This window comes from Drosophila montana, unplaced genomic scaffold (genome assembly GCF_035044405.1).
Source record: "Drosophila montana isolate Dmon_TW-CO22-7 unplaced genomic scaffold, ASM3504440v1 contig_2178_1, whole genome shotgun sequence".
Taxonomy (NCBI): Eukaryota; Metazoa; Arthropoda; class Insecta; order Diptera; family Drosophilidae; genus Drosophila; species Drosophila montana.
This window is the reverse complement of record NW_026997075.1, coordinates 2,854,696-2,879,174: the sequence shown is the minus strand read 5'-3', so window position 1 is coordinate 2,879,174 and position 24,479 is coordinate 2,854,696. Positions and strand designations below refer to the sequence as shown.

General features: G+C 41.8%; 4 protein-coding genes across 10 annotated transcripts in view; 2 read left to right on the top strand and 2 right to left on the bottom strand.

The window, feature by feature from the left end:
• Positions 1-93: 93 nt before the first annotated feature.
• Positions 94-2,277, top strand: spirit (Serine Protease Immune Response Integrator). 2 transcript variants are annotated; one of them, XM_064681025.1, is made up of 3 exons: positions 94-746; positions 796-1,113; positions 1,174-2,277. In XM_064681025.1, exons 1-3 carry the CDS (start codon positions 557-559, stop codon positions 1,965-1,967), a joined length of 1,302 nt encoding a protein of 433 aa, XP_064537095.1. In that variant the 5' UTR covers positions 94-556; the 3' UTR covers positions 1,968-2,277. The 2 variants fall into 2 exon arrangements, with proteins under 2 accessions (XP_064537095.1, XP_064537096.1); XM_064681026.1 differs by having other exon boundaries at positions 97-746; positions 817-1,113.
• A 1,202-nt stretch (positions 2,278-3,479) lies between these two features.
• LOC135427499 (C-type lectin 37Da) lies at positions 3,480-4,200 on the top strand. Its single transcript, XM_064681027.1, has 2 exons — positions 3,480-3,664; positions 3,734-4,200. The coding sequence occupies exons 1-2, from the start codon at positions 3,535-3,537 to the stop codon at positions 4,186-4,188; spliced, it is 585 nt and encodes a 194-aa protein (XP_064537097.1). The 5' UTR covers positions 3,480-3,534; the 3' UTR covers positions 4,189-4,200.
• A 3,135-nt stretch (positions 4,201-7,335) lies between these two features.
• On the bottom strand, positions 7,336-16,008 carry Trf4-1 (Topoisomerase related function 4-1). 6 transcript variants are annotated; one of them, XM_064681020.1, is made up of 6 exons: positions 15,857-16,008; positions 11,454-13,325; positions 10,127-10,807; positions 8,744-9,303; positions 7,928-8,482; positions 7,336-7,770 (listed from the first exon to the last, which is right to left on the bottom strand). In XM_064681020.1, exons 2-6 carry the CDS (start codon positions 12,664-12,666, stop codon positions 7,618-7,620), a joined length of 3,162 nt encoding a protein of 1,053 aa, XP_064537090.1. In that variant the 5' UTR covers positions 12,667-13,325; positions 15,857-16,008; the 3' UTR covers positions 7,336-7,617. The 6 variants fall into 6 exon arrangements, with proteins under 6 accessions (XP_064537090.1, XP_064537086.1, XP_064537088.1 ...); XM_064681016.1 differs by having other exon boundaries at positions 7,336-8,482; positions 11,454-13,182; positions 13,250-13,325; XM_064681018.1 differs by having other exon boundaries at positions 7,336-8,482; positions 11,454-13,172; positions 13,250-13,325.
• Positions 16,009-19,099: 3,091 nt separating this feature from the next.
• Positions 19,100-24,479, bottom strand: part of LOC135427495 (inactive dipeptidyl peptidase 10) — a 29,569-nt gene continuing 24,189 nt past the window's right edge. Inside the window, exons 4-10 of the mRNA XM_064681014.1 lie at positions 24,200-24,294; positions 24,005-24,090; positions 23,366-23,938; positions 21,430-22,617; positions 21,137-21,331; positions 20,909-21,069; positions 19,100-19,880 (exon numbers count right to left, since the gene is read on the bottom strand). Of these exons, the coding sequence (XP_064537084.1) occupies positions 19,534-19,880; positions 20,909-21,069; positions 21,137-21,331; positions 21,430-22,617; positions 23,366-23,938; positions 24,005-24,090; positions 24,200-24,294 (2,645 nt within the window). The 3' untranslated portion in view covers positions 19,100-19,533. The remainder of the gene's footprint in view (positions 19,881-20,908; positions 21,070-21,136; positions 21,332-21,429; positions 22,618-23,365; positions 23,939-24,004; positions 24,091-24,199; positions 24,295-24,479) is intronic.

Sequence of the window (24,479 nt, the reverse complement as noted above, 5' to 3'; positions counted from 1 at the left end):
TTTATCGTGTCGATGTATCGAATATATACCGAGTATGCAATGTTCATATTTGTGTTTATTTATGGAATTATTAAATTAGAAAATGTTGATACTAGTTAAAAAATCAAAAAATAATATGTAAATGCTGCTGTGGTAAACAATTAAACGTGAATTAAATAACAAAAAACACATTGTATAGCAGCTACTCAACAGCTGTGGGCAACGAAACGAGCAATAGATGGCGCCACCACGAATGACTAAGAGATTTGCGCAACTAAAATATTGGCGCGCAATAGCAACAACAAGACAATTAAGTGCGACAAAATAAGAAAAACAATTGCCTGTGTAAATTCGAACATACATATGTGATTAGCAATGATTTGCCCTTTAAATGTAGCTAACAAAACCGGTCACGGTTCGCTGGCCTATAGCACAAGCACGTGCTATCGACATTGAAAGTAGCACCCCTCCATCCGAATGCCAAAATTATGAGGCCAATCAAAACAATTGTTAAGCCAAAGGCGTAGCTCGGTAGCCCGCCAGCGAAACATGTGAAGTTGCCTGGCTGGTTTCGCAAATGCGACGCACACTTTCCAACCAGCAACCGGCGCAGGCGCCAACGAGAAGCCAGTTAGAAGCGAGGCCTGCACTCGAGCAGCCGTGGAGAGCAGCAAAGAAAGTCCCAATTGAAAGGCAAACTGAGAAAATGCAAACCGCATTCTTGTTGCTGCTTGTGCTGGGCACAACGACGGCAGTGGGGGCGGCAGGTAGGCTACTAAATTTCATTTTGCCCCCCACACATACAAATTGTGTTAGTTAAATTGAACTCCGTTTCAGTGGGCCAGGCCGCCATTCGGCCGCAGTCGCAGCGCGGCATTGTCTTTCCCAAGGAATCGTTTGACGATTGCTTTGCGGACGAGCAGCAGCGTGTACCTGGCAATTGTAAGCTGCTGGAGGATTGCCCCGCAGCCCTGAACCGCTGGGAGCGGGAGCATGTCACGCCCAAGACCTGTTATTTTGTCAAGTTCGACCAGTATGTGTGCTGTGCCCTCAACAGCAGCAGCACAACTAGCACGACTAGCACCACAGTGCGTCCAACTCTGCCAGCGCTTGTGCAGCGACGCAGCGCTCGGGGTGCGTATCGTATATAAGATTTGCCAGTTTACTTCCTGTTTGACAGCATGCGTTTTACAGCTTGCGAGGATTCGCTTGTCTTTGGCATCTCCATTGTGGGCGGCCGGCCGACCAAATATCGCGAGTTCCCGTTTATGGCCGCGCTTGGCTGGCGCTCCAATTTCGATGAGAGCATCTATTATCGCTGTGGCGGCAGCCTCATATCGGCCACATTTGTGCTGACCGCGGCGCACTGCATCAGCTTTGGCGGGCAGCTGCCCGTCACGGTGCGCCTGGGCGGCGACAATCTAACCATTGGCATGGGCGAGGACCACATGATCAGGCGTGTTTTTGTGCATCCCGGCTACAGTGATAGCACCGCGTATAATGACATTGCGCTCTTGGAGCTGGAGGAAGCGCAGCCATCGGGTCTGCGCATTGCCTGCCTTTGGGCCAGTGCGCAGCTGGCAGAGAAAGATCTAACAGCCATCGGCTATGGACAGATACGTTTTGCGGGCCTCTCCTCGTCGCAGCTGCTCAAGGTCGACCTGCAGCATGTTAGCACCGAACAATGCCAGCCGCACTATCCGCGTGACGTCCTGTCCGACGGCTTGGCCGCCAGCCAATTGTGCGCCGGTGACATGCGAGCCATGGGCGACACCTGCCAGGGCGACTCGGGCGGGCCGCTGCTCATGCAGAATGGTTCCACCTGGTATGTGGTGGGCGTCACCTCGCTGGGCCAGGGCTGCGCCAGCGGACCACCCAGCGTCTATACACGCGTCTCCAGCTATCTGGACTGGATCGAGGGCATTGTTTGGCCCAAGCCCGAGGAAGAGAGCCAACAGCCCACGTTCGATCTACGAATGTCCGATTGAGTGGAATGGCAGGCGCCAGCGACTAGACAATCAGGGGATCCCATTGCAAATGTAATTCCCACAACATCAATTGCTCATATCTAGCCGCTGACTCAACGTGCATCTGCCTGGCTGGGATCATTACTCATGCGAAAGTCCGTTGGAAAGCAACCGCGTCGTGTGCTTTACCATATTCGCAATGCTCAATTTAACTTATACTATATTATTGTAATTAGCTAAAGCTGAGATCCTGGTACGTTTAAGATTATTGGGCTTGCCATTTGATGACTGTCTTAGCAAATAGTTTATTAACGAATTTATTTAACTGTGACGGCTTTTGTTCGTTTATATTATTGCATTATTTTTGCTCTGTATTTATGTTCTCATATATAATGAATGAAAAAAATTAAGCTTTACGAAAATTGTGTAGTTCCTTAAAATGGAATTCAAACATATCTCTAACGGTTTTTATTTAAACCGAATGTGTAGCATACTCTTAGGAGGTTTTAATGAAATATTTATTGCATCTTGTGTTGAATTTTTGAATAAATATTGTCTTTGAGAAAAATGTTAGGGGATCTATATATATTCTAGAGATTAGCCCCTACCCAGGTCTATGTTGCCTTAGTATATATTGTTTATTAAATATAAATGTAAACTTGTACTTACCCAAAATTTGACATACAAGAAGAATCAGAAGACAGACTTTTATAGATGCACATGCCTCGAAGAATAGAAAAAATAGAGCGCAGGTTAGAATAAGAAAAGGAGTAAACGGGACGGAAAAAGACAGAAAGTAAATACGAGTTAGAGTTTAAGCAGATATCAGAGCTTATTAGATTGTCAAATTAACTTGACAATAAAACGCTTATGATCAAAGCTCGAAAGCCTGTAAGCCTTGCTTGAGTTCATGAGAATCGCATAGAAGGGCGTTGATTAAAAATACGTTGTGTGGCCTTCGGCTAAGACAATACATTCATATGTATAGCCTGGGATTCGAACTCGGCGCCTCACTGTTCAGTCCGTCTCGGCTAAGATGTTTAAAAATTAGATTGTAGTCGATCTCTTACGGTTTGGGCTGTGCGTAGATCATCAATCAATCAATCAGTCAGTCAACGATTCAAGGAAAACAGTTTTGCATATTAAGATTAATTGATGTATACATATTTATATAACAAAGTAAAATGTGTTCGAAATCTGAATACTCTATAACGCGGACATACAGGAAAAATTATTGCATTTTATCAAGAAAATAACGGAAATATACTTTGGGATGTCCTTATAAACGGGCCGAAGAGTTCACACGTAATCGGCTAAATTAACTGAATTAATCAAGGATACTCTCTTGTAGAGTACGCAGTTGGTTCGCTTAGTTTTCTTAGTGACATTCCTGTAGGCTGGGAGTGCTTTGCTCGAGGTGCTTGTGCAGCTGTTTTTTGCATAACAGCTGCCACAGCTGACAGAGATTGGACTTGGAATAGCCGGTGCCAGGCCCAGTAGTGCATAAAAGCCCAGTCAATCGGTAGTCAAAGACAGTTGTCGTTGAACGGCGGTTACAGTTAATTAGAGTCGCAGCTATCGAGCCAAGATGCATCCACAAGAAGAAGCACACCTAATACTGTTGCGCCTGGTAATCCTGAGCTGCTGTTGTGTACCGGCACTCTCCTATCTGCCGGATGTGAATATATTCACAAACTACCGCACGGAGGTGTACAATGGTGAGTGTATTCCAAGTGCTTCTATCTCTATTTTTGGCATTCCACAATGGCTATACACACATGTTCCAGGCATTCCGTCGGACATTGATACGACACCGTTTATACGGATTGGCGACAACTACTATTACATTGAGCCGATGAACAAGGTGAACTGGTTCCAGGCAGCGGCTGCCTGCCGCATGATGAACGCTCACTTGGCCTCCATTGAGGATAAGCCGGAACTGGAGGCGCTGGTCAAGTACATAAAGGCCAAGGGCTTCAAGAATAACGATTACTTTTGGATATCCGGCAATGATCTGGGCACTGAGGGCGCCTTCTACTGGCTATCAACTGGCCGCCCCATGACCTTTGCACCCTGGAACGGACCCAAACAGATGCCCGACAATTACGGAGGCAACGAGAATTGCGTCCACATGTTCGGCACTCGGGAGCTGATCAACGATGCCAACTGTAAAATATTGATGCTGTATGTGTGCGAGGCCAGCGATCCGAAGACCTTTAAGTTTACCTACATCAAGTGGTAAACAGGACTAAACATATATGTACATACATATGTACATAGTACATATATTTTGCATTGTTGTTTTTTGTTTTTGTTGTTTTTGCGTGCACGCAACACGGCATTTATTAGGTTGCCGCGGCAACGGCTTCCACTTCATCATCATATTATGATCGTTGTTCGACTTACGCATAAATTAGCTAAGTATACATTACACATCAGTTGATTTACTTTTATGCATATAATAATTTGTTACGAATTCACCTTAAATAGCTATGAAATTTCGTCATATACATTTATATATATATATTTATTTCATCATATCATATCGTACCTCATGTGCATTATGTTCGCATTGGATCGGCTACTACTATATGTATATCGCATGACCACATACATTTAGTAAACAACAATCGCTGTAGCCGATAGTTATACATCGATATACATATGTATGCGTTTTGTCAAAATACACAAATCAAATACAATGCTATAATATATATATATATATATATAAAAAACCGTTACATGTTACAACTTACTTGGCTAGGCAAACAGTGATCGGATATTGGAAAATTTACGACATAACCTCAACACTAATATTAATATCCAACTAGTATGCATCCTGTGTGTGTGCTACTAACATATGTGTGTGTGTGTATTTTTAAATTAATTTGCATCGTTTTCAAGTCTTACAGCTTAAACCTAACCTAACTTTTTTTCGACTGTATTACACACGCACGCACACCTCGTTTAGTCATAAGTATTTATGTATGTACATGTGTACGTATGCATATTTTTATCAATTAGTTCATATTAACTACACATTAATTATATATATATATATATATATATATATATTTAAATATAAATATTCAACAGACGAGTGCATAAATTTAATAATTCTTATTAGTTTTACTTTGACATTCTAACATTATTTCGTTTTCAACGCATCGTCTGCATGTTGGTGTGTATGTGTGTTGTGTGCGTGCGAACAGTACCGCATGCATGCGTGAATTTCAATGTGTGTGTGTGAGTGTGTGTGTATGTTGGGTGTAAGGTGGGCTTCAAAGCAGCTGCCAAGTCCCAAGCTCTCAGCTGCTATCGAGAAATGATTGTGCTGGGGCGCATGGTAGGAAGGGAGTAAGGAAGGTAACTAGAAATATATCATTTTGTCAGTTAATGGATAGTGGAGAAACTAAACTTAGCCAACACTGGCAAACGTTGCCACATTTTCACTGCATGCAATTCTTAAGTTTTTGGTTTCTTGTCTCTTACAAATGGAAAGAACAGCCTAAATGTTATACATGTACAAAGTCTAATGTTTTTTTTCATTTATGTTTTGTTTTAAAAACCTCTCTCAAAATGGCAGTACGTTCAAGTTAAGATTTAAATAAGGGACGGGGGAATAGAAGTTCTGGCCCATAGGAAAGTTTAATGGGGTTTTTAGTGGTAAAGTTTTCGGGCTCGACGAAAGCAGCACCAAAGTCTGCCGAAAAGAAACTGACAAAAAAAAAATATATAAGTAAATTTATATAAATATACATGTATATAGGTACACTAAAAATGGCAGGAATTGCATATGCATATAGTAAGTTTATGATAATGAATAATTGTACACCGTTGTGGTTTTAGTTTTTCTTGGTTTGTCGGTTTTTTTTTTGTTTGTTTTATCTTGTTTTGTCGTTTTCTTTTTTTGTTTTGCTTTAAAACACATTACATTTGTGTGTTTTGTACAATTTTTGTGGATTTTTTTTTTAGTTTTGTTGAGGCGCAGAATTTTAAATATAGTAATCATAATAGTACAGAAATCGTATTGGGATATTCAATAATAATAATAATAATAATAATAATAAAAACATTTGAGGCATTAATAAAAAAAAGCAGCTTATCGTTAGATCAAGAGCTTATCATGGAAATTACACAATGCTTAATGTTAAATTCAAACACTATTTGTTATTCCCTATCTTTTTTTTGCATTCGTTTTTTGTTTTTGTTGTTTTTTTTTTTGTTGTTGCTGTTTTGTTTCTTGATTGCCGCGCAATTTCACTTAATAATATTAGCGTGATATTTGCGCGTGCATTCTGCTGCTTTTACACTTCCTTTTTAAGAGTCGCTTGGATATATACACACTATATGCAGCGCTTAAGCTATAAGCATCATACTAAACTTATTTAATAAGATAATAGGTATCCATTGTTTTTTAAAAAAAAAAATAGTAATTCTAATAATTATAATGAAATAAAAACAAGAAAACCTAGTTGCCTTATAACTATACAATTTTATACAAACTCTAGTGTTCTTATTAAAATAATATTTCATATATGTACTTAATTTCGTACTTCACATTTCGCTTTACATAACTTAGGTGACTAATTTTGTTTTTGCCTTAAACGCTGTTTATTTTTTTTATTCAATTATTTAATATATATATATATGTATATATATATATTTATATAATTTTTTAAATTAGTTTTTTTTTTCAGTTTTCTTTCATATTTATTTTAAAAACAAAATGAAATACCAACTAGCGCACAAGTAGGGCAAAGTGTAAGGTCTACTATTATATATTAGTATATATATATATATATAAATATGTGTGGGTGTGTGTGTGAGTGTGTATGTATTTAGGAAAGTGCATGTTTGTGTGGTAGTGTTGAAAGGCGCAAGCGAGACAGCAATACATGGATTATGCATCTATTGTGAATGGTTCAATGCATTATTTAATTATATGGTTTATCTTTTATATATATTTAGAGAGAGTACATACAGTTATAGTTACAGTTAATTTTGTGTGTGAGTGTGTGTGTGTGTGTGTGTTGTGTATGCTTCTATATGCAAGATGGCAATTTTTTCTCTTATTTGTTATTTAAGGGATTTTTTTTTATTATAATTTTTTTTTTTTTTTTGGAGGGGGAGGTTGTTGAGTATATAATTTGTTATATTCATAAACGTTGAAATGCAAAATTGCTAATAAAAAAATATATATAAATATTTACAAATACATACGCCTACATGCACATATGTATGCCAATACGCGTTCACATATGCACATGTGCATACATAAACAAATATTATGTACACATACATGTGTATATGCATAAATGATTGAATGTGATCTTAAAATGTGGTACACAAAACTATCAGAAACACACAAGAAAAAAAAAAAAAAAAATTGATTCTAAACGCACGCAGCTAATACATAGATAATGCACATGACTATTGCCATCTCTTTCGCTATCTATCTTCTATCTCTTTCGCTCACTAAAAAGCTGCTCTCTCTCTCGCTCTCTCTCCATCTGCTATCAAATGGGTAAATCTGTTCCTGTCTCATCATCACACGTTTCTCAGTCATGTGGCTCACTGTTGCGTTCATTGAATCGATTTCTTCTTCTTATTCTCTGATTGCTCGCTCGCACGCTCTCTGTCCCGTTCACTTAACTGGTGGGTGGGTGGGTCAGTGGCCGCCATAGCGTCTCTGGTATTGGAATTGGGCCTGGATATCCTCAGCGATCTTCTGCAGTGGCCAGCTGGCCGGAAGCCGAGTCCGGGGATTCACCACCAGAGCCGCAGCGCGGTGAACGGGGGGACGAACTGCTTGAGCTGCCAACTGAGGATTCAGATGATATGGAAATGATTGAGGAGGATGAGTTGACGAGACGAGTGTCGCGCATTTGCTGCAAACGGCTGCTGCTGCTGTTGCCGCTATGCGCGCTCGTTGTTGCCGCTGCTGATGTGCAGGATGATGATACTGTGGGCGAACCTACCGCTTTTGATGCGCTCGACTGGAAGTGCCGCCGATGCTGCTGCTGATGATGGTGATGCGGCTGCGGTTGCTGCTGCTGCTGATGATGATGGTGGTGATGATGATGCTGCTGCTGTTGCTGCTGTTGCTGATGGTGATGATGATGATGCTGCTGGTAGCCGGCACCTGCACTGTTTGTCCCACTATTGCTATTGCTGGTGGCCAAACGCAAATGCTGCGGCCGTTGCTGCTGCTGCTGCTGTTGTTGCTGTTGTTGCTGTTGCTGCTGGGCATGATGGCCATTGTAGCTGCTCTGCTGGGTATTGGAAATGGTCTTTGTCAATTGCTGCTGCTGCTGCAAGGGTGGTGGCACATAGAGCGGCTGACGGTAATACGAATTCGAGTGACTGCGCTGCCCCGCCTGCTGTTGGCCGTAGCTTCGCGTCGCTGTATTCCCGCCGCCGCCGCTGCTGCTGTTGGCTTGGACGTGGCTGGTGGTTGTGTTGTAGATATGGCTGTTCACGATTGGATCATCCAGTCCGTCCGCCGGGGCATCGCTGAGTTGCTCCATGTCTGGCTGTTGTAGTTGTGAAGAAGATATACATGTATGTTGGCTTGGCTGGGCCTGTGGCTTGGCTGGCATGCTGGCCGCAGTTGCTGCACCGGCGACGCCGCCGTTGGTGCGCAACAGTTGCGCACGCGGCGTGGCATTTGGTTTGGGAGCAATTGCGGCCAGCATGGCACAGCCGGCGGCCTGCTGCTGCTGCTGCTGGTGCTGCGGCTGCATGAGGCCGGCAGCCATTCATCATGTATCTATGCGTGTGGGTGTGTGCATTACCGACGAGCCCGATAACGAGCTGTTGCTGATGGCCACCATAATCGGCTTGGGTACAGTCACGGGCATCGCTGCCACATCCAGTCCATTTGGCGGCGATGAGGTTATGTCAATAACCTCGACAATCGGCTGGCCAACAGATGTTATAGACTCCCGTTCCCGGTCGCCAACCTCGCAGTCTTTGCTGTCCTCAGAATCATCCGCCGATGAGGTGCTGCCCCGCCGATGACGCAGCGCCGTCAGATTCAGATTGCTAGCCAGCTGCGCCTGTGGCTGCAGCTGATGCTGCTGCTGCTGCTGTTGTGCAGCCGCTGCCGCCGCCGCTGCTGCTGCTGCTGCCGCCGCCGTATGATACGGCTGCGCCAGCGCGTGCGGCTGCAGCACCGTATGCGGATGATAAATCTGATGCACCACGGCACCGGAGGGCATGATCACATACTTGGCGGCCCCATTCGTATAGGCGGGCAGGGGCGAGATTGGGTCCACGGCGGTCAGATACTCAAAGTTCTCCCGTATCCATTCGCGATAGTCAATAACGTCATCCGTTATGTGTATAATGCGCCCTATATATATTTATATACAGATAATCAAGAACAAAAATTGATATTAGAATCGTCCAGCTGCTTTTTAAAAGCACATTTAAATCGTGAAACAAATAATGGTATAGAATTTGATATCATCTAATGTTGTAACTTAAAATGTATTCGTCTTATTGGTCCATTTGGAACTGGACTGAGTAACCGCTATGTCCATTGTCTGGACCAAAGCCTAATCCTTCTTCCGTTTAACCCATCAGAGTAGAGGAGGTTAAAAGATAAATACAGCTGCGATTCATCAGACCTAAATTTTAAGCCTTGATTCTATTAATTTACAAAAATCAAGAGATTTATAAGGCTTCTTTTTCATATACACATGAATTATTAGCTTCTGTTTTAAATATCATCAGATTTGTAATATTCTCAATATTATTTGAGTAATTTTAAGTTAAATCGTAACAGTTATAAATCGAAAGAATCAAAATATATCTACTCATCTCTTTATATTCCTATCCAAACTTTTCTACAAATGTTCGTATTAAAAAAACCGGATGTAAGTTTTAGTTCCGGTTCAAAGTTCTGGACAATTCTAATTTCTGTTAGCACTGCATTTACATTCAAAAATATGCAGTTAATTTTTAAATTTGCCTATGCTCAAACTTATAATAATAGCATAAAATGCGAATCCCAACTATATTAAATACATTACAAGCTTATAATCTCTTCTGGGGTTTATATACATAAACATTGCGAAAAGCTGATCTCCAGATATATGTTAGATATGCGGACAGGGTAGAGTTGAGGTTTCTCAAGGTGTTAAAGTATTTAGCTCTATTTAATATGCACTCACCTAATATGGAAGTGACACGTGCATCGGTGCCCCAAAGATTGAGCGGACTGACCGCCTGGGTGAGCACACGATAGGCGCATTGGAAGGCCTGCTTAACATGGAGGGCACCGTAGCTGCTGCGTCCGATATCGTTGCCGGGCGTTAGGGGATCCTCGATGCAGAGTAGGGATGGCCTGTGGCCGTCGACCATGTCGCGCTGCAGCTCATCCTTGGGCATATAGCGGCCGCCATTCTTAATGGAAATGCCAATTTTCATATAGTTAAAGCGACGACCGTACAGCTCAAAGAACTCGAGCAAGAGCACGCCCAGATTCGTCTTGTCGTGACAGATGCCGCGCGGATGCAGTTGCAGGAAACTGATGCACATGAGTATCAGTGAATACGATGAGATGCCGCCCGTGAACACCTCGTTGAGATCGCGCAGCAGTAGAAACTGCTTTAGCACCAGCACCAGCTTGCCCAGCACTGGATAATCGCGCTTAAACTGTTTGATCAGCTCCGCGGACTGTACGCCCGACTGCATATTGAACGATATGTCGACCTTCACCTGCGTCTCGCGATCCGTCAGCTTGATTATCGGCACAGATGCCTTGTCCAGCACTCGGACCGTGCAGGCCTCCGCGATGTTCCGCGAAACAAGCTCAAATTCAAGGGTGCGCAACGGCAGCTTCTCCCACAGACCTGCAAAAAGAACCAAAAAAAAAAAAGAGGGAGCGAGAGAAGGGAAAAAGAAAACAAGCTTCATAAAATAGCTGCAGAAAATATGTTAGACCATTCCAAGCGATAAAAACACGAAAAGAACTCTGTCATTATTCAATAAAAATATCTTTTTAAGAACTTTGAATTAATGTTGAACTATGGACGGGCAAATCCCGTATAAGAGCTGTTATTTTCTTTAAATTAATTTTGATAGTATAAATATAGAGTTCAATTTAAGATCAATCAAATAAGTCACATATTTTGTTGTTGTTGTTAACGATTGATTGTTCCTGAAGAATCTCAACAATGATATAATACAATCTGACTTGATTTATATATGAGCTGATGGTTAAGAAACCATTTGGGAACAACTTGAGATGCAATTTGAAAAGCATCCAATGCTATAGGAAATTCACTCACAAATCAAATAATCTATATTGGAACTAATATATACAAAGGTATATATGTTGAGAGTATCGTATAGCAATATCTTTTCATGTTAATATCGATTTGGAGCGGTTTATATTCAAGTTTAAGCTTGATTGAATACAAAGCTAAACATTTAGATTGCTTAGATTAATATACATATATGTTGGGATTGATTGCAATATTCTGCCAGATAGCTCACCTAGTACAACTAGATCAATATCCGAGGTGGGTAAAAAGAGGCCGGTGCGAAAGGAACCAAATATCTCGACCACCGCCTGCGGCCATATGGAATGGACAACGGCCTCGATGCGCTTGACCACCTCGTTTCGAATGGCATGCTCGCAGGGCGTGGGCAGCACATACTGATAGAAGTGATCGATCTCCTCGTGCAAACCAATTATACCGTCACCGTACTGATAGTCGCGCACTCGCCACGGACAGCCCTTATATTTGGCTATCATTTCGGCGTGCTTGTTCAGATTTAAAGTGCTCGACTTGTTGTCCACGACGCGTTTCCTGCGCGATGGATTATAATAGGTGTTGGCGCGCTCGTGCAGCGGCACCTTGGACGCGGGATTGGCTACAAAACTGGTGCTGTTGCTGCTGCTGTTGTTGCTGCTGCTGCTGCTGTTCGTGGTACTGCTACTGGTACTAGTACTGGTACTGGTGGTGGTTGTAGTTGTGGTTGTGGTTGTGGTGGTGTTCGTGGTGGTGTTGGTGCTATCACCACCTGTCGGCGTCGTTGTGCTATTTGAAGCAGCCACTGCTGCTGCTGCTGTTGTTGCTGCTGTTGTTGTTGCGGTTGTTGTTGTTGTTGTTGTTGGCGTTGGTGTTGTTGTTGGTGTCGGTGTCGGCGCTGCTGCTGTTGTCGGTGTACCGTTAACTGAATTGTTAGTGTTGGCGCTTGCGCTGATACTGCTACTGCTGCTGCTGCTTGCTGGCGAATTATTGTCGTTGTTCGATGTGGAATCGATAGACGTGTTGCTTGAGCTTTTGCCTCCGTTAATGTTGCTGCTGTTCCCGTGACGATCTGGCGTTTCGTTCAACTGCTGAAGAAGAATTTGTAATGAGTCGGGATCACGCAGGCTGATCGTAGGACCGTTGCTTATTATCCTAGATAAATTGTTTGTGGCCACCGCGTTGTTGTTATTGTTGTTGCCGGTGCTGCTGTTGCCAGTGCTGCTGTTGCTGTTGCCGTTGCCGTTGCCGGTGCTACTGATGGTATTTCCGTTACTGCTGATGATGCTGCTGCTGCTGTTGTTGTTGTTGTTATTATTATTATTGTTGTTTTGTTGTAGCTGTTGCTCAAGAAGTGCACCCATCTCTTGGGCATTCGTTTCCCAAATCTTTAACCATGTACGCAACGCTGGTCCCTCCTGTTCCTCCTGAAACCAGCCAACACACGGATCCATTCAAATGGGCGTTTTGTGTGCTGGGCAGCGAATACGCCTCCTGCTTTCTGCCTTCACTTCTCTGTCTCTGTCTCACTCCCTCTCTCTCTTTCTTTCTTTCTCTCTCTGTCTCTCTCTCTCTCTCTTTCTATTATAGCGTGAAATGTAAGGATCTCTTACGTCTCTCACCCTCACTGTAATGTCACAGTCGTTGTGTGCGGTCTATGTGTGTGTGTGTGTGTGTTTGTGTCTGTGTATGTATTTGTCTAGATGTGAGTGTTGATCAACCGACGCCGCCGCTGTTCCTGTTCCTGCCGTTGCTGCTGCTGGCGTTGTTGCTGTCGAGCGGCTGTGTTGAGCGGCGCGTAGTTAGTGCATATGCAACTGCAACTGCATTTGCCTGTGGCTCTGGCTCTGGCTCCAGCTCTTGCTCTGGCGCAGCATCGGCGTTTGTTGACAGCGGGGGGTGCAATGCGGTGTTTTAGTTGTAGTTGTAGCTGTTGTTGTAGTTGTAGCAGTTGTGTTGCCTGTGGGCAGCTAAGCAAAGCTAGTCCGTCTAATCTCTGACGGTTTTCATAACAGTCCCAAATGTGCAACTACTCACTTTTTTGATACGCAACGCGGCAAACTTGTTTGCTTGGCAAGGCTAGGCCGTGATATTCCGTCTCAAGCGGCTGCAACTGCAATAAAATAAACGCACAATGATTTAAAAAAAAAACGATCTTTGTAAACCACTTGCTTTCCTAAATTTGCAAAACATTTTTTGACCCGACCTCAAGATTTTGCATTAATAAACAAGCTGACACGGCGTTGCCACTGCTGCCCAAAATGTATTCAACAATGACAATTGACACATGTATGGCAACTCGTACGCTCTCTGGCTCTCTTTATGCGCATCAACGAACGAAACAAAAAAAGAGAAGAGAAGAGATCATGCATTTGTCGTCTCGTGACGTCAGGAATGCGCGATCTCATTGTACCATGACAAACCACATACATACACGCCCAATGATCGCATGTGTTATCAAAAGTGGATTTTACTAATAGAAAGCGCAAACAATTGCATTGCAAATTATGCGCTATTTTTCTACAAATAGAAATTCATTGGCGCCGCCCTCGCTACTGCAGTCGCAGCTGCAAGCTACGTCGACGCCAAATGCAGCTGAAGCGTAGAGAGCAATACCGGCGGCGCCTTAGCTGTGCAAATATTCGTACATTTTTTCAGAGCACAAATGTGCTTACCAATAGCCGAAATCGGAAAGAAGCAGAGCCAAATGGGCCAAAGAAGACAATAAAATACAAATATACATACATATGCATATGTATAATACATACATATACAATATATATGTATATGTTTTCGTTATCGCATTGGCAAGTGAGCAGTGCTCACGAGACTACCGCAAATCACTTCGTTTAACTGTGTGTGTGTGTGTGTGAGCGCGCAAGGGCGTACAGGTGGCTTATGGCGTGGGTGCCGGGAGCGCGGGCAATGCAAATAGCGCGCACATGTATATATATTGGAAAGAAAAAGAAACAGCTACGATGTCGATTATGCAAAAACTGTTAATTATGCGTATTTTAACCAATTTATTAACGCGCGCACACAGAAACGCACTCACATGCAGCTGCATTATCAAGTTCAAACCTAGACGTGAAATTATAGCACACACGCACACACCTTATTAAAACGCACGCGACACTGTTATATTTACCAGTCAAGATATCTTAGCTGCAGCAGCATTGATGTTTAATTAGACAAACACAAACATATGTATGTATTTACATACATACATATACATATATACGTATATATACATACATATATACAGAATTTGGCAAATTAACACTTTCGGCTTTTTGTGGTACGAGAGACAGAGAACACGATTTTCATTTCACAAGTATGTATTGTAAATGAAAAAAAAAAAAAAAAGAACGACAGACTGTGCTTAGACTGCTGCACTGTTAGCACAAATATTATACAATATTAACGTTTCGATTTGTTTAACTGCTCTCCGATACAGACAATATTCACAGTTAAGAGCTACTGCTTTGCTCCAGCGTTGCCGCATGCAGGGATGTGTCTATCGTAAATATCGATATACATCATATGACATCGATTGTTGGTTAATTTCCAGCTGCAAATATAAGTTTGATTGAACTCGAAATGGTGGACTTATCATTTCATTTGGCCAAACTTTGATAAACCTAATTCTGGCACAAATTATTACATAATATAAACGGTCGATAGATCGGCTAGCGTTATGAAGATATAATTGATCTCTGAATTCGTTTCATTTGTAACAAAGTGAGAAGTTTTTTTTTTTGAAATTTAGACCCGGCAATGGCTCTCAGAGGCTGAGAAAACGGCGCTGTTGTCAAATGTAGGTCGGCGTTGCCACCTGATTTTAAATCGTTATTCAGTACTGCGCAAAGGCGACAACGGACAAGCATGTAAACATTTAATTTATGCAACTGCTTGCAGTGTGATAAAAAAACTTTTTTTCTAGAACTTACAATCGTCAGAATCACACTTCCCACAAAAATAGGTGTTTTTTTTGTCGTTGTATTAAGACATACATACACCCACTTGCCCCCGCCCAAAAATACAACTACAGGCGCAAAATGTATCTTGCACGCACACACACACACATTGAGAGCAATACGCAATCGACGTCACACACACACACACACACACACAAACATACATACTTGCAGAGAGAATCTGATTTAGCTTCTTTCCTGCCTCCGATTTGCTTCTCGCGTAATTCCGTTGGAATTTTTCACACATTTTTTCATTACCTTGACGAGTCTGTTCTCGTTGCGTTTGCGTTGTATTTCAAGTTTAGCAAATACACACACACGCCACTAATACACACATACACATGCACATGTTCACCAAAACGAAGTTTCAATGCGATTATACTATTTTTTTTGTCTTCTATTAAGTAAATGTTTGACTAAATTTGGTTAAACACAAAAAAATAACCCGCCCCAAGATTCATTTGTCATCGTTAACGAGCGGTTCGGGTGATTGCTTATGCGCCGCTTGCAGCATTTGTGGCAATCCTTATAAGCACAATTAAGTGCTTTCATGCTTTGGGAACGACCGCTTGTCTGGTTGCTATGCCTTTTATGCACATATACAGACACGCACACAAATATGGACACATACACGCACGAATTTGTTCTTTCGGGAATAGCTTATTACCGTTTGCAAGTAGAATTGCTGATTTGTTTGCAAGTTGGTGACAATCAATACGCTGTTGGCCCAGCGTCAATTGGAATTGGTTTATTTGCGTTTTTCAAGAAAATGTAAAAAAAAAACGCTAGCGAAATTGCAATTTATCTACGAACACGCGACGGCTACGCAGTATTAGAGATGAACAAAATTCAATGATAATACAACCCTGTGCATAGCGATGCCTACCATAATAGTAAGAACTATCGATACTTGGCCAGAGATGATGGGTCGCAATGGTCGATAAGTAACCGACTATAATTTGAAAAATTTAATACTAAATTTAGTTTTCTAACATTTTCATGTTGAGTTGATTAAAAAATTACACAAGCTTGTAATATTAAAGCGTCAAGGTTATTACACAAGTTAAAAGTCAGTTATTTTTTGTTTATTTTGCATACACACAAAAATTTCATGTTTATTTATTGTTTCGATTTTCTTAACTTGTTAGCTGGTTTTTACTTTCGAATTCTTCAATTGTTGGTATACTTATTAGCGTTTTCCAAAATACAATGTAAGTACATACAGACATGCTACGATTTCATAACTTTATTGTTACTTTAAATTGTTGTCTTGAAACCAAAGAACTTCGTTTGGCGTGTCATTGGAAATGACAACTTAATATGTTTCTAGTTAGTTGTGTATTTTTTGGTCATTTATTTGGGATTGTTTTTGTTGTTGTTGTTGTTGTTTGTTCTTTCGTTTTTTACGCGGCAACTAATTTGCAGTAGTTTGTACCTTATGGAAATTAGTTGTTTTTCTTTATATATTTTTTATTAGCTTTCAATTTTGTTCCAGTTGAAGTACATAAAATACGTAACATACTTCCACAATGGTTTGTGTGTGGGCGCAATTACACATCATCATTAATTCATTATGTACTTAGACTTGTCTGTATAAATATTCATGTATGAATGTTCGCATTTGCCGTCTTTAGTTATAGTTTTAGTTTAGTTTATGTACGCTTGTATATGTATACATACATAAGTATACGTATAGTATATATATATATATATATATATATCATATATATATGTTTTTTTTTAAATAGCTTTTCGTCTTAAACATTTATAAATATGTATTTCGGTTTTCTAAATTTGGTATTTTTTTTGGGGGGGTTTTTTCGTTTTCTATAGTTACGTTAAACATTCATTAAGAGCTGCGTAGACTCAACGAATATTACATACAGAGTTGTTTGGGCTTATGAGTTCCTATTTGTTATTTAGCTAGGGTTACAATAAATGTACTCTTCGAATCGCTCCCAATTTCCGTCATGTTCTGTGTACAACATTTAAAGCTTGACTATTTGTTTGTTTTTGTTTTTTTTTTTTTCGTTTTTAAGTTAAATATTGGGAATAGTTTTTGAACCAGCCGCACAGTTACTCTACAATAAAATTTCGCCACTTTTGCGGGCGTATTGGCGCAACATTTAACACCTATGTATGTATGTATGTATGTCCATTTTTTTAAATTTATTTTTTTTTTTTTTTTTTTTGTAGAATTCAATTTGTTGCCGCCTTTACACATACACATATTGTAGTTAATTAAAGTTTATGGTAAAAAAATCTAAAAAAAAACGTTTTCCTCTCTGTGGGCATTTTTCTCTAAACCGATCTCATATTTGGCTTACGCCACAACAACATTTTCATTTAGCATAATATATTACTATTTTTTCTATTTTGTTGAATAGAGGACATTCGATTGCATAGCTTATGTCCTGTCTGGGCTTAAATGTGGTTCTGTTTGGCTTCGTTCGACTTTGGCCCAAGCATCGCTTAACATTCTAGTTTGTCTAAAACGCAATCTCTTTATTGGGCTACAGCTCGTAATGCCGTGTACCAATAATTTGCCCAAATGGAATATTATCTATACTAAAAAAAAAAACTGCTTATATTGATTATAGTCCATGACATGTACGGAAATTGTTATATTTTATTATATCATATTATAGTTTCAACTTTGGCTTAGCATAGGGCATCATATAGTCGTTCATATGCGACTATCACATTTATTAATGATTTTGGTTTGGTTTTAATTTTCTTTCATTTTCGTTTTAGGCGCATTTTAACATTTAGTAGGAAAGCATTGAAATTTTTTCTGGTTTCGCTTGGTTTGAACTACATTCAAATTGTTTCTAGCACACTTTTTAAAACATTTATATATTTTTTTTATTTCTATTTTAAATACACTTGTAGAAGGTCTTTTAACTTTGTCAGGAAATGGGCAATGCATAGAAATGATCCAAAATTATGTTTTTGTATCAACAACTTTTTTGGTTTTTAATTCTGCCTTGACAAAGCCTTGATCAACATCGGACTATTATATTATGTTATATGTTATAATGTGTTTTTGGAAGGAAAAATGTTTTGATTTTCGAAGATATTTCAACTCTGCAATTACAAGCTTCACTTTCCTCCACTCACATCTGCAACAGCTGTAAACCGTAGTTCTACAAGGGTATTCAATATTCGGCTTGCCGAAGTCAACCGTTCGTTCTTGTTGTTTCTGTTTTGTGTTTTAAGTTGGACATAAATTAAGTGTGTTGTTTAAAATATTAATTATTAATATATACAAAAAATAACGTTCAGTCAAATATATATATATATACACACATATACACATATTTTTATATATATATATATATATATTTATGTGTAGCATATTCGTACTATATTTTAGCATTGCTATTGATTTAAACCAATCTATAACACAGAACACATACATACATACACGTACACATATAAATCAACAATTATGAGACATAAAACCATAAAACGCTATTATAGACATACATATACATATATAGATATATATATTGTATGCATAATCATTGTTTTTTTTGTTTTTTTAACTGCTAGTTTGAAAATTTCGAATGCTTATCTATTCGGCATTTTTGTAATATATCCCCTACGATATCCCAATATATATTCGCTACAGCCCCATGACAAGCAATGGCCTCAAATTGTTTAAACAATTTCTAATCCGCTTTGGTTTATTATTATGTAATACACAATAATGTGTTAATAATCAGTCGCATAAATGAATCACCTTGCCTTTGTTTTGCGTTATAAACTGGCCTATCAGAACGCTTCGCTATCGCACATCTCAAGAAATTTCAACACACGCACACCCCAAAATTTGTTGTCACACTCAAAATACTAAAAAAAAAATGCTAAAAGATACTGCAATAATACTGAAAATACAGACAAAAATACTTAAAATATACTGATAAAACTTTCAACAAAACACAACAAAAATCCAACTTTGTTCATATTGGGTTTAAAAAAAAATCACACATACATTCACAATCACACACACACACACACATACACACACAAACACACATTCATACACATACATGCACTCACTCACACATGCTAATGCTGAAGGATGCGGATCTTCTTGGCCAGCGTCGTTTCGGTCTGTTGAAGCTTTCGTTTGCTACTATAGTTGCAGAGCTTGCTGGAGACTTTGCTAAGTGTCATTGCCGATGAGGTCATGAGGTCCAGCGCCTGGAGGCTGTTGTCCAGCTCATCCAGGGCTGAGAGCGCCGTTGTCTGGTTGTTGCGCTCGCCGGGATCCAGTTCGATGTCGATTAGCTGATTGGCTAGCGGATCCTCGTCATAAGGATCGTAGGGGGGTCTTAATTATTGCTTGAACACAAACAGACCCGTTGGGTCCCACTCGTTGTCGTCGACGGGGCCGAAGCATTCATCGAAATACCATTCCATTGTCTTGTACACATGACTGAGCGATCTGGCAATGGCATGATCCTCATCGGGATATACCTGATGACGGAATTTCACCTGCTGATCGACAAGTGCCCGCACCAGCATTAGTGTATGCTCCTGATGCACCAGCGTATCCGCCGTACCATGCATCAACATCAGATTCCGTCCCTTTATATTGCCCGCCTTCATGGTGAGATCGGCCTCCTGCAAGGCGCGCAGATAGTCACCCTTTAGCGGTATATAGCGCTCCGTGAAAAAGGAATCTGCCATGAGAAGATATACAATATTAGATACAACAAATTTGATGTTCTCGTATATAAATAGATCTGGTTGAATACAACAAAGTTTCTTTTTACAGTAGTTCCCTTTCGTAACGTAAGCTAATTCCACCCGGAATGGTGAAAAAAGGGCGAAAATGTTTGTCTGCAATATTGTTTACTCCTCATTAAAATTAATTCTAACTAATTTTTTGAAGTTTTTTAGAAAGAATCAATAATGACGTTTATTAATTGCTAATTTAAGGAAAACCCAGTACCCCTCCGGGTGTTTATCAAGTTTCCTAGTAGGGCCAAGTTTTAAAATTTGTTTTTTCTAAATAAATTCTCAAAGTATCAGAATGCCTCACAGCGTCTTTAATTAATTTCGGCACAACCATTTCCAAGAGCGGAAAATGGGTGGATTAACTGTCTTAGTAAAATAAGTAAAGGTAAAAAACTAGCGGGTATTACCCGGCTATGCCCGAGTGATGGTTTTTCTGCCACTTGTAGAACATAGATATTTAATTATGCAGAGCTTTAAAAAAGAGTTTGAGCCGCCCCATACAACCCAGAACGCGTGGATTCCACGAAAAGTGTGAAACACAACACAAGTGAATTTTCACAAAGATTTTTGACTATGAGCCCGAGCGGAGGGTAAGAAAAAAAGCTTTCCCCCAAACGTTTTTCAGCAATTTTTTCACAACTGTTAAAAAGGCAACTACAGTAAAAACTTCAGTTTTAAAATGATACAAAAGGGGTTAATTTTTTATCTTGTAAAGTTCTTAGCTCCTAAAAAAGGGCACTACTTGCATAACCTTGTCATCACTTAACCGATTTTGATGATTGATGGCATTGTGATCAGGGCTTAGCACCTAGATTGATCAGTCGGTCAGTCAGTGAGTCCATCTATCAGTCAGTCGGTCAAGCAGGCAATCAGGACAAACAATTTGTATATTGATCTAATTGACTTTTGATTTTCCTATTATTGAATTTAACATCTTTTTTTTCTTTACACTTGTACAGTGAACACTCACAGTGATAGCCAAAGCTGACAATGGGATTGATGGCGACGGCGCACTGGAGCACCTGTTGCGAGTCATCGATAAGCATCATGGCCGAGGCGTAGCCGCCGTAGCCCCAGCCAAAGGCGCAAATGCGCAGCGGATCTATGAACTTGAGATTGTCGCGCAAATAGCTGAAATTTTGGGCAATACATTGGGATTGTGGCAATATAAAAAGTCCGGCGATTGGGCTAGACTTACGTGAGCACACCGAGCTGATCCTCGATCTCAACGGTGCCCAGCTTGCCATGCACCTGGGTGCGCAGCAGTTCGCCCTGGTAGCCGCTGCCGCGTCCATCGATCTGGGCAACAATAAAGCTGCGCTGGCTGCACAGATACCAGTTCCAGTCGACATGAAAACGCTCCGTGACCAGCTGAGAGCCCGGCGAGGCGTCGCTGTGAATATATATACGGGTATAAAAACAAATCAAGATTTCAACCAAAATCTGGGTTCCCGAGTAAAAGGAAGCGGGCTTTTTGTTTAGGCTACTTACACATGGAGCACCAATGGAAAGGCGACCTCCTCCTCCTCGCGCATGCCCGGCGGCAAATATAGCCGGACCTGGGCATGAAAGCCATGTCGTATCTCGACGCTAAAGGTGCGCGTCTGCGGTATCGCCAGCTGGGATAGACGATGGCGCAGCACATCGCCAGCATTCAGCACAAAGATCTTTTCATTGCTGGACGTCTCGACGAGGTAAACGCTGGGCGCCTCCGGGCCCAAGCACTCCTGCACATAGTAGCTATAGTCGCGGCTGAACTGGACGCGATTGTACAAACAGTTCTTGGGTATGTCATAGATGCAGTCATCCGGCTCCAGGCGGGCCACAATCTCCTCCCAGCGCTCGCCACGCTGCCATTCGGCGGCATTGGTGCTGCGAGCCCGATGCAGCCGATAGGTGGACTCGGTGTTGTCGCAGGTAAGGCAGGTGGGCTGTGTCGATGTGATGTAGGTGCGATTCGTTTCGGTGACGTTTAGTTTAAGGCTGATCTTGTACAGGTGGCGTTCGCCGGGCCGCCTTTCAGGAGCAGCCATAAAGTAAACGATCTCGTGCCGCTCGTCCCAGCCGACAATTTCGGTCACCTCGAACCGACCCATTGTCAGCGGCACGGGCCGGCGGTCCAGCGACGATATGAACACCACATGACGATAGTGGCCATGTTCGCCATCGCGCACAGGCAATCGCTTCAGCAGATAGCCGCCATTGGAGATCTCGTAGGTGGTCTGTCCGTTGGTGACATTCGCCTGGCTCTCATTGGCACTGAACGACGCACCCTCGCCCGCGGCCATCTCCTGCAGCTGCAGCTGCCGCAGCTGGGCGGCCAAGCGGGCCGAGAAGATCGGACGCTCGGCGGGCAATACCCAGCCATCGTTGATGGTCACCTCGGTATGCACCACCTGGCAGTGGAAGTGCGGTGCGCGGCATATAACTGTGGTGGCCTTGGTCTGATCGCGACTCGTTACCGTTACGGACAAATCGATGGGCGATGCCCATGTCAGGCCGCCCACATAGCTGTCATTGCCCAGCTCGACGGGCAGCTTGATCTGCGTGGGAAATATGTACTTGATCACCGACAGATTGACCACATTCACCGTCACGTTCGGATTGCGGGAGCCCGCCTTTGGATAACGTTGGCTCAGCACCGCCGGGTACTTGATATTGTCGCCCATCCATGTATATCTGCCGGAAAGAAGTGCTTACTACATCTCATATATGTACAAAGTTCTTGTAAAGGTTCTCGCTTGGATACACATTTTATATAATTAAAAGATCTTCCAAATAATATATGTTATGCGAAGAATAAGTTAAGGAAGATATACTTGACCGATCAAGAAGAGTATTCGAGGCGAAAGTGCCCGAGTGGGTGATACTTTGAGATTTATGTACTTATAATCTTTGATTTGTGCTTAAAACTCTTCTTTACTTATCGATAATTATCGATATGCAAATGGGGGGAAATTGCACGAGAAGATAAGCATGATCTAGGTGTGGATTTCGGACAGACAGGCATGGATAGATCGAAGTAGCTTATTGTCTTGATCAATGTGTAGCTCTTAAAATCTTTTATTTATACGCAGCATTTTCTTTAAACATCGATAATTATCGATATAGAAATGAGGGGAATCGCACGAGAAGATAAACATGATATTATTTATATTTGAAATTTTAGAAAGATAGGCATGAATAGATCGAGGCAGCTTATTGCCCTGATCAATAATATATATTATTTTTGGGCTCGGATTTTGCTTCTCCCTGCCTCTTTTCGACTATTTTCAATAGGTTGGCATCGCTTTCTTAACTTCCAAAGGAAAGTTTATCTTTTATCTGTTGCAATTAGGAAATGATTCCATTGGCCATCAACACAAACACTTACTTGTACTCAATGCACTATTCACTTGTACTCACTACCATTCATTGCACTACTCACTTGTACTCATTCACTTCGCTGTCGTTGAAGCTGAGGAAGGCGAGAAAGAGACCGTCCGGCGAGAAGGAAATGCTACTCCGTAGACTGTCCAGTTCCGGCACATTCTCGTATGTCCAATCGGGCACTCCATTATAGAAAACGCCCGCAGCGCCCGTTTGTGTGATGCGGCAGACAAGTTCACCCTGCACCTTGGGCTTGTAGTAGATGTCATTGTGGTGGACGAAGGCGATGGCCTGGTTGAGGGAATATGGCGCCTTGGTGCCGCCATTCCCATTGCTCGGACCGCTCCCATTGGCAGAGCCATTGGCGTTGGTTGTGGGCGTCGGCTTGCCCGCACCGCCTGCTGCAGCTCCAGCCAGACTGTTCAGAATAATACTGCCGTTGGGCAGCGGCGACATGGTCGATGTGGCCGGCGTTGCTGCTGCCGTTGCTGCTGAAGGAGGCGGCGGCGGTGGTGGTGGTGGTGGATTGATGGGCGCCCAAATCACGTGCTGCAGACGCGGTGCTTCCGCAATATTCTCCGTTGGTCCCAGTGGAAATGTGTTGGCCGTTTGCACCTCGTAAACGTGGTGCCTGATTAAAGCAGGACGGAAGCATTATGAGCTGCCCCCAAGAGCTGATGACCCATGCAGTACGTACCTGGAGCCTTCGACATTGCTATCCGATTGCAGTAATACGTACTTCTGATCCGGTGCTACCAGGAACGATTCGGCGTTCAGTTGGCGCTGTAAAAACAAGGGAAAGAGGGACAGAGAGAGAGAGAGAAAGAGAGAGAGACAGAGAGAGAGTGACTGTTGAGACAGGTGCGCAATAATAGATCTATGGGCTACTCACAAACGTGGAGTTGGTCATAAGAATCCGCGTGGTATAATCCGTCATGTTAAGTATGGACAGACCACCCGACGGATCGCGATAGACTAATTCGTGATCTGTAAGAACAAGAAACAGATTGACATATATATCTTATTTATATAAGACTCAAAAGTGCAAAGGAATCCCTAAGAATAAGGCCCACAAACAGCTGGCATCTAGTCAGAAATGTCCGACTCGTAAGTACCCTTCACCTAGTCAGAGCCGAGATGCCGTTACACTCTTTGAATATCTCGTGCTTATT